The 14056-nt window shown below is 40.4% G+C and overlaps 1 protein-coding gene across 4 annotated transcripts in view; it reads left to right on the top strand.

Annotated features, from left to right (window-relative positions):
- The window catches only part of MANEA (mannosidase endo-alpha), a 44461-nt gene that overhangs the window by 15167 nt on the left and 15238 nt on the right, over positions 1-14056 (top strand). For 2 of the 4 annotated variants that reach the window (XM_079780726.1, XM_079780728.1), the window contains exons 2-3: positions 381-962; positions 7915-8024. In XM_079780726.1, coding sequence (XP_079636852.1) covers positions 419-962; positions 7915-8024 — 654 coding nt within the window. In that variant the 5' untranslated portion in view covers positions 381-418. The remainder of the gene's footprint in view (positions 1-380; positions 963-7914; positions 8025-14056) is intronic. The other 2 variants (XM_079780727.1, XM_079780730.1) reach the window with 2 other exon arrangements.

Here is a 14056-nt window from a genome sequence, read left to right as displayed (position 1 = left end):
AAAATCTCACAAGTATTTCCTTTTTTAAACTATGAACCTTAACTTTATATTTAGAAAATTTTAGTCCCTGTACATAAAATGTTTTAATTATATTCAGTATTTATAAAATCTTCCCAAATGATGAAAAATATATTTGTTTTGTTAATATTTTCAAAATGTTTATCTGACAAAATATAATTATGGTATTTCCAAATACTGCATTTAGTCTAGCCATATATAGATTCTGTTGTAGACATAAGTATTTGACATAATTAATACCCTAATGTACTGTTAAATTTTTTCAATGTAATGAACTTGGTGCATTTGAGTTTTCATTTTTTAATACATTGGAAAATATTAATAATACCACTTACTAATTACTGTTTTTCAATAAATTACAGCTAAACATTTATCATTTTGGAGTTTAAAGTATGTCATCATGGCAAAGTTTCGAAGAAGGACTTGCATCATTTTGTCACTTTTTATTCTATTTATTTTTTCTGTGATGATGGGTTTAAAAATGCTGAGACCAAATAAAGGTACTTTTGGAGCTCCTTTTGGACTTGATCTTCTTCCAGAAGTTCGTCGACAAATTCCTCGCTTGGGGAAAATTTTTGATTCTGAAATGAGTGACACAATCAACAGTGAAACAAATATCAAGAATTTAAAAAACGTTGAATTTACTGTGAAACCTCCCAAAGCCTCTGAACCTTACCTGGAAGACCTGCCACCTCTGAATTATTATTTACATGTATTTTATTACAGTTGGTATGGAAACCCACAATTTGATGGTAAATATATACATTGGAACCATTCAATGCTGAAGCATTGGGACCCTAGAATAAACAATAATTATCCACAAGGGAAACACAAACCTCCAGATGATATTGGCTCCAGCTTTTACCCTGAGTTGGGAACTTACAGCTCTCGGGATCCTTCTGTCATCGAAACTCACATGAAACAGATATACGCAGCTTCAATTGGTAATTATTTTATTTTATTGTGTGTGTATGAGTGTAAAATATATAATTCTTGTAGAAAATTAAGTTACTACCTAATCTTCACATTATTAATTATAAGTGTAGACTTATAAACTCCAATTAAACTATATATGTTCTTAAACATACAGAAAACCACTTTTTTTTTTTAATCCTCACCCAAGGATATATTTTTTTAATTGATTTTTAGAGAGAGTAGAAGGGAGGGGGGAGAGAAAGAGAGAAACATCAATGTGAGACAGAAATCGATTGGTTGACCAGGGCCAGGGATAGAACCTGCAACCCCAGGTACATGTCCTTGACCAGGAATCGAACCTACAATCCTTCCGTGCATGGGGTGACACGCTAACCACTGAACAACACTAACAAGGGCAGAAACCGCCTTTTAACACTAATTTGTTTAATTTTAAAATTTTGTAGGATTTCTGGATATATTTTTACTAATTTCTAATTTACTACTCTTTTCAAATTTTATTACATTTTTATTTATGTAAGAGACCATGAATTCTGCCCTTTAAGTATACAGCTCAATGATGTTTTTCAAAGATGTACACCTGTTTAAATACCACCCGTCATGAAATAAAATACTGTATAGCCCAAAAAGTCTTGTCATGATTCCCTTATTCAGCCCCACCATTCCACCCCAGAAATCCATGAATGTAATTTCTATAACTGTAGAGAAGTTGTGAATGTTCTCTTACTACATAAAATAGAATTATTCAGCATTTGTGTGTGTGGTCTTTTGCTCGGCTGCTATTTTGAAATTTACCTATGTTAATGATATCAGTACTTTATTATTGTTGAATAGTATTCCATTGTAATGATTATAGCAATTTGTTTCTGCATTCATCTTGATGGACATTTGGCCTATTTCTAGGGTTAGGCATATAGCATATGATTTGGTCTTTTTTCTCTGTTTTTTTAAACTAGTCTGACAATCTCTTCTCTTTTTAAAAAATATATCTTACTGATTTCAAAGAAGAACGGAGAGGGAGAGAGAGAACCATCAGTGATGAGAGAGAATCATTGATTGGCTGCCTCTTGCATGCCCACAACTGGAGATCTGGCCTACAACCCAGGCATGTGACCTGGCCAGGAATCGAACTGTGACCTCCTGGTTCATAGGTTGATGCTCAGCCACTGAGCCACACTGGCTTGGCAATCTCTTCTTTTTTAATTTTTGTGTTTATTTCATTTACATTTAAGTACGGTTGATTTTAAAAGTTTCATTTTACTATTTCTTTATCCCATCTGTTCTGCTCCTTTCCCCCTCTCTTCCTTCTCTTATATTGAATATGTTTTTGCTGTTTGATATTCTCCTTTGGTTTATTACATATAATCCATTTTATTTATTTTACAATTGTTCCAACATTTACAATATGCATCTTTAATTAAGTAGGTGAGAAGTCACCAGTAATTTTTATTCTTGTTCCCCCTTTTCTTCAACTTTCTAATTCTCACTAATTTCTGGCACTCCAGTTATACATATTTGATAGAGACATATTATCCCACTAGTAAATAATATGAGAAAAATATTGGGTGCCTAAAAATTCTTCAGGTCATTAATACATGTTTTATAAAAACCTCCCTGTTTTGGTTTCTTTTGTCTTGTTAGTATTCCTAACACTAGGGCCATAAGAAGAAATTAGGTATTCTCACATTTTGGTAGTTGTACAAAAGGTACAAACTCCCTATCAATCGTCTATGTATGTAGAGACCAAAAAAATACAGAATTTTGTGAATCTACATCAACTATGTGTAAGATCGCTTGTTTTTCTTCTGTGGGATTTTTTTTTTAACCATTTAAAACAAATCTAAGTTTATAGTATATACTTATAGCTCTAATTTCTATGTTCTATGACATAAATTATGACAAAATAGGATTGGTAAATTCAGATAGCATTAACTAGTGCATGTGTATGTGTCCGTATCTATTTACAATTTACTTTTTGGGGGGAAGACCTTTCAAATGACTTTTTCCTATTTTCTACAAAGAATTTGTATTACAGTCAATTCTTTTTTATTTCAAGGTTGATGTGTTTGTGGCTATAAAAGCCATGCTTGATTGACAGGAAAAAAAAAAGGATATTCATGGTAGTTTTAGTTTTCTTAATGCAAACTGAACTGTAAACAATAAGGCTGTTTTTCCCTTCGATCAGATGCATGACTGTTTATATGTGAGCAATATGTAAATGGCATATTGCATATATTATAGTTTAATTATGATTAAGAAAAAGTTTCAGTTCATATTTAGTTCTAAGCCTATCCAATGTTTATGAAGACCATTCCCCCTGTAAATTATATATTACTACATAATATGTATGAACATGAGTCCTTTCAAATAAAACATTGTCAACAATACATTTTTAAAATCTTCCCAGTTGTTGGCAATAATTATTTTTGACATTATAGCAGATGTTCACCTTCCTCCCCCAATAACCCCCTCCACCCTGCTCCCACCCCTCCTCAGGTCTTCCCCGCACTATTGTCTACCCATGGGCTATGCTTATATGCATATAAATTCATTGGTTAATCTCTTCCCGAATTATCTTAAATTTTGACAATTTCAGTATTGATGCAAATATTTCTTTGGTAGATTTTCTGCAGGAGAAAATTAAAAAACAACTTGATAGTAAAAAGAAAATGACATTATAACCCATTGGTAAATAAAGAATTTATTTCCTTATTAGTTAAATATTGAATTATACTAATCATTTTTAATTGAGATATGATTGCATTTAACATTTGGTAAATTTAAGGTTTATAGCATATTGATTTGATACATTTACATTGCAGTATGCTTGCCATTGTCGCATTAGTTAACCTCTCTATCACATCACATAATTATTATTTATTCTAGTGATAGGAACAATTAAGATCTAGTCTCCTAGCAAGTTTAATGTTTATAATATTTTTGTTTATACTCACTGTATATTAGATCTCTAGGTTGTCTTATTTATATAGTAGTTGCAAGTATGTGCCTTTAACAACATATACCCCATTCCCCACTCTCCATCTGCTAGTAACCACCATTCCACTCTGTTTTTCTTTGAGCTTTCTTTGTTGTTTTTTAGATTCCACATATAAGAGATACCTTACATTATTTGTGCTTCTATGTCTGACTAATCCCAGAGCAATTGGGTATGTTATTTTGTGTTCTTTTACCCATTATTTTTCCTCATTATATTTCATTTTGGTAATTTTTTGTGACTTGCTAGAATTACCTCTTTCCTCACTTCTGTTGAGTCTATTTATGAGTCTGTTGAAGATATTCTTCATCTCTTAATATGATTTTCATTTGCAGCATTTCTGTTTGATTCTTTTATCTGCTATTTTCCACCTGAATTTACCTATTGGCTATCTTTCCCTTTAGATCCTTTATCATGTAATCATAGTGATTTTATGCTTCCTGTTTAATGACTTCAGCATTTGTTTCTTGTCTGAATTTGGTTTCATTGATTGCTTTCTCTTGTCAGTGAGTTGTTTTCCTTGCTTATTTATGTGCCGTTTAATTTTTATGTGCTTTGTAATGTTCCATGTCATTCTGTATAGTGATAATAGTGTTTATGTCTGGGAATGGAATTGCCTTTCTTTCGGATAAATCTTTAGTTTGAAAAAATGTTTGAGATATTTTAAAGGGGCACTATATGTAAGTTTCCTATAATGTAAGAGAAGCTTTCATAAGCTCTGTGGAGTTAAAGGTATCTAAATTTATTTACTATTTTACTGTTTTCTTGTTATTGTTTTTTGTAATTAATTTTGGGGGAACTTACTCTGTGTGATGCATGTTTTCATATATATCTTTTTTCCTTAATCTTCACCCCAGGATATGTTCTTTTTTTAAAGTTGATTTTAGAGAGCGAGAGGAAGCGGGGGTATGGAAGGAGGGAGAGTGAGAGAGAGAGAGACTGATATGGGAGAGACCTTGATTGGCTGCCTCTCAAACGCACCTTGGCCAGGGATCGAACCTGCAGCCTGGGTACCCTGAATGGGAATCAAACCCACAACCTTTCTGTGTATAGGATGACACTCCAACCAATTGAGCCATACTGGCTAGGGCTGATTTATATTTTTTAAACAGACTTTTAGGTTATGAATTTATTCCCATTTTACACATGTGAAAACTTAAGTAAAATTACTTACATAAAAATAAACACCTGTCAAACAACATAACTGGGACTTGATTCTCCAAGTCTATCAATTTCATATCTGGTGTTCTTAACTATTACCTTGTTTCAATGCAGTATTTAACTTAACGGGGAAAAAATGGGTGTCAGTTATATTAAAGGTCATTCTTTGATAAGTTCTTTGGAGGGATGACACCATCAATATGACATGATCTGCATTTAACATACTTATATTCTAAGAATGGATTTCAATGAGTATTACTTTTCATTAAGCCATTGGAAAGGTAGAAATACATAGTAATCGGTATTACTTATAAATGATACCTGGTTGATGTGTTTTACAGGAATCTGGTGACTATGAAGGACTCATTTACCATTGTAAATGGTCCAGGTTACAATCATCGTTGGCTTGGTTCCCAGACTACTACTAACGTAGAGCTCATGAGTGAGTTTTCTGTACTATACAGCAGGTCCTCAAATAATGTTTGTTCTATGTCTTTTGTTATAACATTGACGAGATGCCATAGTGTTGCCAGTGGAAATGGGATACTTCCACGGAGTTGTGAAAAAAGCATTTTGGAGACTCAGGCATAGGAGGATGTGAATAGTGGCAGTATTTTTGGAGTGGAAACCTAGGACTGCCCCCAGGTGCCCGATGTCTCATCCAAGACCAGGTGGCTGAGCTCCATCTCTCTGTGGAAGTCTGGGGCCTGGTCAGCACAGGTACACAACCCACCAAGAGGGTCAGGATCCAGAACTGTACTGCCATCACTTTGGGCTCCTAGTCCAACATATTCTCTGCCCCTGGCTGCCCTCTGGCCTGATCAGCACCGTGCTTAACTCGTGTGGCTGCAATGAGAAGAGAGAAGGTGTGAAGAAACCAGCCCCTGGCATTTGTTAATAAGCTTTGAACATATTACTTAGGGCTTGTGAAGGGATAAGCTTTCTTTCAAACTAACCATTCTTTTCTAATTTTTCCTGGGCTTGCGCTGGGTCCTCCCCTATGCAATCCCTTTCCTTGGTCTTTGGGGTTCTGTGCCCTTATCCTATCCAGTCCTTTTCTCAGGTTTTTCCAGGCTGTTATGTCCCATTTTGGCTCCTACTGCAGTGGTCTAATAGTTTTGCTTCCTCATCTGACTTCTACTGCACATGCCTCAGTATAAGAATCTCTTTAACTGATTCTTTCCCCCCCCCCCCCCCCCGAACCTTCGTATTCTATAGAAAGGTGCTGGTTGTTCCCTGGAAAGTTGGTCCTTCTTACCTGGTGGAGGGAGGGATGTTAATCCCCTTGGCAGGGCAATGCAGCTATCCCCTGGAGTGTCTGGAAGTTGAACCTTCCAGACTTAAATCAGGCTATCTGCGTTAAATGAAGACTTACTGTAAAAGATAAGATTGGATTGTGAAGCACAGTATGGGATAGCATTAGGCACATGAAGGTGATAATGGATACAATAAAGAAATTGAAGTACAGTAATAGGATAAGGGAGAACAAAGAATATCCTCCCCAAGTCTTAGTACCTTTATTCATAATTGTCCCAAACTTGAAGCAACCAAGATGCCCTTCAGTAGGTGAATAAAGTGTGTACATTTCTACAATGGGATACTATCCTATATAATAAAAGCCTAATATACTAAGTGTCTAGTTGTCCAGTCGTCCGTTCAACCAAAGCATAATATGCTAATGATATGTTAAGGCTGCTCAACTGCTCACTATGACGTGCACTGACCACGAGGAGGCCGACAGTCGACCAGTGGCTATGACGTGCACTGACCACCAGGGGGCAGACACTCGGACTGGTAGGTTAGCTTGCTACTGGGGTCCAGCCAATCGGGACTGAGTAAGACAGGCTGGACATGCACTGGAGCCCTCCCGTGGTCCCTCCCTGGCCCTGATTGTGCACCAGTGGGGTCCTTCGGCCCCCTCACAATCCAGGACCCCTCAGGGGATATCAGAGAGCCGGTTTCGGCCTAATCCCGCATGCCAGGCTGAGGGACCCCACTGGTGCACGAATCCATGCACCGGGGCTCTAGTTTAGCAATAAAAAGAATGAACAATAAATCCATAAAAACACATAAGTGAACCTTAAATGCATATTGCTAAGTGTGAGAAGCCAGTCCGAACAAAAGTTACTTTTTTTATTTCACCTATATGACATTCTGGAAAAAGAAAAACTATAAAAACAGTAACCAGATCAATTATTGTTCAGGGAGTTGAGGGGGAGAGAAGAAGGATAAATAGGTGGAGCACACAGAGTTTTGAGAGCAGTAAAACTAATCTAGATGATACTGTAATAGTGGTCACACAACATGTATTGATTTATCAAAAGCCATAGAACCGAACAACACAAGAGTGAACCCTAGTGTAATCTGTGGACTTTAGTTAATAATGATGTATCAATATTAGTTCATCAGTTTTAACAAATGTACCACACTAAAACAAGATGTTAACTATATGGGATGGAGAGGGGTTGGGTAAACAGGGAGTACATATATGGAATACTGTACTTTTTGTACAGTTTTTCTGTAAACTTAAAATTTGTTTTAAAAAATAGAAACCTGTTAATTCAAAGTTACTGATGCCTGATAAAGAGTTCATAAAATTGATTATACAAAGTAATCTAATAACTGCAGGTGGTATCTAACTAATGTAACAAAAATGTTAAGGTGAAATTTCTTTTTTGTTAAAACTTTAATTCTTATTGTGCCCCTCCACCACTTTCTTTTTTTTTTTTTTTTTTTAAGAATACCTGCAGTCATTCTTGTTTCTGTATTCATTTTTTTTTCTTTTTCTTTTTGGTCTTTTCTGTTAGGTGTATTAGCCCTTTCTTGGTACCCACCTGATTCACATGATGAGAATGGAGTACCTACTGATGACTTGGTACCAACTATTTTGGATAAAGCTCATAAATACAATCTAAAGGTACTTTATTTCATGTATTTTAAATTTTTGTTGAGATATAATTAACATATGACATTATATTTGTTTCGGGTGTTCATTATAATACACCATTTGTATATATTTGAAACGATCATCACAATAAGTCTAGTTAATATCCATCATTATACATAGTAACAATATCTTGTCTTGTGATGAGAATTTATAAGATCTATTTTCTTAGTAACTTTCACATATGCAATGCAGTTATTATAGTTATTAACTATAGTTACTATGTTTTACTTTACATGCCAGGACTTAATAATTTTATGACTGGAAGTTTGTACCTTTCATCATCTTCAAATATTTTGCTCCACCCCCATCTCAGGAAACTATGATCTGTTCTCTGCAGCTCTGAGTTGGTTGTGTGTGTGTGTGTGTTTAAGATTCCACATTTAAGTGAGATTGTGTGGTATTTGTCTTTCTCTAACAGACTTATTTTACTTAGCATAATGCCATCAACATCCTTCCATGTTGTAACAAATTGCAAGATTTCCTTCTGTTTTTATAGCTGAATATATATACCACATTTTCTTTATCCATTCATTGGCAAATGGACACTACATTGTTTCCATTTCTTGGCTGTTGTAAATAATGATGCATTAAGTATTCCAATGTTTTTTCCACTTAGTGTTTCTGTTTCCTTCATATAGTAGTTCTATTTTTACTTTGCTGAAGAAATTCCTTACTCTTTACCATAGTGTTTGCACTAATTTATATTCCCTTTTCTCCATATCCTTGCAAACCCTTATTTCCACCCTTTTTGATAGTAATTCTAACAGATGTGAGATGATATCTCTCTGTGGCTTTGATTTTCATTTCCCTGATGATTAGTGATGTTAAAGTATCTTTTCATTTATTTGTTGGGATATGGATTTTTTCTTTGGGGGGTTGGGGGAGAGTCTATTCAGAATCTCTACCCATTTTTAAATCAGATTTGTGTTTTTGTTTTTATTGCTCTTGTGTTGTGTGAGTTCTTTATATAATTTGAATATTAACCCCTTATAAATTATTTGTAAATATTTTATCCCATTTGGTAAGTTGCCTTTTATTTTGTTGATGGTTCCTTTGCTGTGCAGAAAGAAGCTTCTTAGGTTGATATAGTTCCATATTTTTTTATTTTTCTTAAGATACTTTTTTATTTTTCTTGTTATTTTTCTAATGGATTGCACAGTAGCATATTTTTAAATCTATACTTGTGAGTTTTCTTCCTGTAATTGATTTCTAGTTTCATATCATTGTGATCTCAAAAGATGCTTGATATGATTTCAATCTTCTTAAAATTTTAAGACTTGTTTTGTGGCCTAACATTTGATGTATCCAAAAGAATGTTCCATGTGCACTCGAGAAGAATATTTTGATTCTTTTGGATTGAATTCTTTTGGTTATGTTAATTGCATCTGGTATAACATGTCTTTATTAATTTTTTGTCTGGATGATTTATCCACTGATCCTACTACTATTATTTTAATTTTGCCTACTTCAGTCTTTTAAGTTTTTTAATATTTGCTTTTTATATTTAGGTTTCCCTATATTGGTTGAGTAAATATTTAGAAATGTTTATATATAGTCTCTTGTTGGATTAACACCTTTATACAGGGTATGGAAAAAGTAGGTTTACAACCCGGCTGGTGTGGGTCAGTGGTTAATGGTCAACCTATGAACCAGGAGGTCAGGGTTAGATTCCTGGTCAGAGCACATGCCCAGTTTTCAAGTTTGATTCCCAGTGGGGGGCGTGCAAGAAGCAGCCAATCAATGATTCTCTCTGATCACTAATGTGGCTATCTCTATCTCCCTCTCTCTGAAATCAATCTATATCCTACCTAATAAAAGAGTAATATGCAAATTGACCATACCTTCGCTACACCCACCAGCCACGCCCACCAGGAAAGCATCCGCTGGAGGCTTTTCCAGCCTTGGGCACGAGCAGGGAGCCTGCGATGCATCACAGGGAACTGGGGGTCCGCTCCTGCGAGGGGGTCTGCTCCTGTGGTGGATTTCAGGGAGCTGGGGTCCCCTGCCCAATGGGTGGTGTCTGCGATCACAGGGAGCTGGAGGTCCCCTGCCTAGGCCTAAAGCTTTGGCCAGAGGCTTTAGGCCTGGGCAGGGCACAGCCCGTGATTGGTGTGAACTATAGAGGAAACACCTTTTCTGACTGCACATTGGCTAAGCTTCCTGTATGCCACTGGTAATATTCTTAGTAACTTGGGTAATAAGAATCCAAAAAGGTAATCTCGGGTTTTTCCACCACACTTCTGGAAAAGAAAACGAAGGTCCGCTGCTGGAGGGCTAAGAAATGTCATATCCTGCCCTAGCCAGTTTGACTCAGTGGATAGAGCCTCGGCCTGCCAACAGCAGGGTCTGGGTTGATTCTGATCAAGGGCATGTACCTAGGTTGCAGGTTCCTCCCTGGCCGGAGCCCAGATCAGGGCTCATGCAGGAGGCAACCAATCAAAATGTTCCTCTCACTTTGATGTTTCTCTCTGTCTTTCCCTTTCTCTTCCACATTCTCTAAAAGTCAATGGAAACATATCCTTAGGTGAGGATAACATAAAAAAAAAAGAAAGAAAGAAATGCATATCCTATGAAAGACACATCTTGAAAATGCCTAAAGAAAGTTGTCATTTTTTCTTGGTGAAGGGACTGGAGTCCGTGTTGATGAAAACACCTTGGTAGCTGTGGTGACTGACAGTGGCTGCAGCAGCGGGGTGATGGGGCTGGTGCCTTCCCCTGACCAGCCTGGTTGCCTCCCACAAAGGGAGGCCAGACTGCGGCTTAGGCCCACTACTCGTGGGGCGCAGGCCTAAGCCGTCAGTAGGACATCCCCTGAGGGCTCCCAGTATGTGAGAGGGACCCCCGACCCCCCCCCCCCCCCAGTGCACGAATTTCGTGCACCGGGCCCCTAGTACTAGTATATAAAAAGGCTAATATACTAAGTGTTGCTATGACACACACTGACCACCAGGGGGCAGACATCAACCCAGGAGTTGCCATGAAGCACACTGGTCAGACACAGACCCCACCCAACAAATTGCAACTGACGCTGCCGAGACCCATGGCCAGCCCAGAAATGGTCGCTGTGGGCGCTGGGTAATGATGTCATGTAGCAACGTCCAGCTTCCTCTCCCTAGCGACTACTGGTAACCTCCTTGCACTTTCTTCACCCCAGGAACACAACTTGCTTTATAGCCAGGTGGAAACATTTACACTTTAACCAAATGTCTGTGAAGCATTTTCCCGTGCCTCATCTCATTTGATCCTCACAGCAGTCCTGGAGTAAGCAGATAGGAGACTGTGTGGAATCCTATTTTATTTTCATTTGTTGATTTGCTTTATAGCTTTTTTGTAATTCCTTTGCTTTTCTTGTTTTCTTCCCTTTATGATTTGACTAGCGTTCCCGTTGCAGGAAAAATCCTGCAATAGGGTTTCCTGCTGCACTCTACCCCGGCCCCGCCTCCGCTCCTCCCTTGTCCCCCAGCCCGCCTTCTCCGCCAGCCCGCCCCTCTCTCCTTCCTTCGCCCCCAGCCCCGCCTCCGCTCCTCCCTTGTCCCCCGGCCCGCCTTCTCCGCCAGCCCACCCCGCTCTCCTTCCTTCGCCCCCGGCCCCGCCTCCGCTCCTCCCTTGTCCCCCGGCCCGCCTCCGCTCCTCCCTTGTCCCCCGGCCCGCCTCCGCTCCTCCCTTGTCCCCCGGCCCGCCTCCGCTCCTCCCTTGTTCCCCGGCCCGCCTTCTCCGCCAGCCCGCCCCGCTCTCCTTCCTTCGCCCCCGGCCCCGCCTCCGCTCCTCCCTTGTCCCCCGGCCCGCCTTCTCCGCCAGCCCACCCCGCTCTCCTTCCTTCGCCCCCGGCCCCGCCTCCGCTCCTCCCTTGTCCCCCGGCCCGCCTCCGCTCCTCCCTTGTCCCCCGGCCCGCCTCCGCTCCTCCCTTGTCCCCCGGCCCGCCTCCGCTCCTCCCTTGTCCCCCGGCCCGCCTCCGCTCCTCCCTTGTTCCCCGGCCCGCCTTCTCCGCCAGCCCGCCCCGCTCTCCTTCCTTCGCCCCCGGCCCCGCCTCCGCTCCTCCCTTGTCCCCCGGCCCGCCTCCGCTCCTCCCTTGTCCCCCGGCCCGCCTCCGCTCCTCCCTTGTCCCCCGGCCCGCCTCCGCTCCTCCCTTGTTCCCCGGCCCGCCTTCTCCGCCAGCCCACCCCGCTCTCCTTCCTTCGCCCCCGGCCCCGCCTCCGCTCCTCCCTTGTTCCCCGGCCCGCCTTCTCCGCCAGCCCACCCCGCTCTCCTTCCTTCGCCCCCGGCCCCGCCTCCGCTCCTCCCTTGTCCCCCGGCCCGCCTTCTCCGCCAGCCCGCCCCGCTCTCCTCCCTTCTCCCCCGGCCCCGCCTCCGCTCCTCCCTTGTCCCCCAGCCCCGCCTCCGCTCCTCCCTTGTCCCCCGGCCCGCCTTCTCCGCCAGCCCGCCCCGCTCTCCTCCCTTCTCCCCCGGCCCGCCTTCTCCGCCAGCCCGCCCCGCTCTCCTCCCTTCTCCCCCGGCCCGCCTTCTCCGCCAGCCCGCCCCGCTCTCCTTCCTTCGCCCCCAGCCCCGCCTCCACTCCTCCCTTGTCCCCCGGCCCGCCTTTTCCACCAGCCTGCCCCGCTCTCCTTCCTTCGCCCCCGGCCCTGCCTCCGCTCCTCCCTTGTTCCCCGGCCCGCCTCCACTCCTCCCTTGTCCCCCGGCCCGACTTCTCCGCCAGCCCGCCCCGCTCTCCTTCCTTCGCCCCCGCCTCCGCTCCTCCCTTCTCCTCCCCCCGGCTTGCTTGCTTCTCCGCAGCTTTGCTCCCTTCTGCAGCTCTTGGCTTCTTTCTATGCTGTCTTGATATGCAAATTAGCCGCCATATTTGTTTGGGGGTAATTTGCATACTCGTCCTGATTGGTTGGTGGGCGTGGCTTGGTGTAGCGAAGGTGCGGTCAATTTGCATATTTATCTATTATTAGGTAGGATGATTTTCTATAGAAGTAGGCTTATATTTTTCTCTTTATTTTATGTGTATATACTATAGGTTTTTACTTGTTATCATGAGACTTCCATATAACAACTTATATTTGTATTAGTGTGTTTTGTTGATAAATTAAATTTGAATGCATTCTAAAGTTGTACATTTACATGTTTTTACGTTTCCCATAAATTATTGTAGTTATTTTTACTATTTCTGCTTTAATACTAGCTTTGTAAGTGATTAATTCATCACTTTTACATTAGGTTTTTCTGAATTTTAATATATATTTTAAGCAGTGAGATTTATACTTTTATGTTTTTCTATTACAAATTAGTTCCTTTTTCTTTAAGCTAAGGAAGTCCCTTTAACATTTTTTTTGTAAGGCTGGTTGATCATGAACTTCTCTAACTTTTACTTTTATGGAAAAATCTCATTTAGTTCTGAAGGATAACTTTGCTACAGAGAGTATTCTAGTTTGTAAATTTTCTTTTAAAAGTGCTTTAAATATATTGTGCCACTCCTTTCTAGCCTATAATATTTCTGTTGAAAAATCTGTTGATATTATAGGGGTTCCCTTGAACATAACATACCATTTTTTTCTTTTGCTTCTTTTAAGATTTCTTTAACTTTTGACTATAATGTACCTTAGGAGTCTCTTTCAGTACATTTTATTTGGAACTCTCTGGGATTTCTGGACTAGATGCCTGTTCTTCCCCATATTAGGGAAGTTTTCTTCCCCTTTTATTTAGGGATCCCTATAATGCAAATATTGGGCTTTTTTGATATTGTCCCACAAGTCCCTTAAGTTCTCTCATTTTCATTTTTCTTTTTGCTGCTGATTGGGTGAGTACCACTGCCTTGTCATTGAGTTCATTGAGTCTCCTGCTTTTTCTCGTCTGCCACTGAACGCCCCTCCCCCCATTGTATATTTCAGTACAATTATTTTATTCTTTAACTCCATCATTTGTGTTTGATACTTTCTTATATTTTCTGTTTATTGAAATTCTCTCTGTGTTCATGAATTGTTCTCCTCACGTTGTTGAACATCTTAAAACAATTATTTTGA

Source organism: Cnephaeus nilssonii (genome assembly GCF_951640355.1).
Source record: "Cnephaeus nilssonii genome assembly, chromosome: 9".
Classification (NCBI taxonomy): domain Eukaryota; kingdom Metazoa; phylum Chordata; class Mammalia; order Chiroptera; family Vespertilionidae; genus Cnephaeus; species Cnephaeus nilssonii.
Note: the sequence above shows the minus strand (reverse complement) of the source record. Positions and strands in the feature narration are given on the sequence as shown.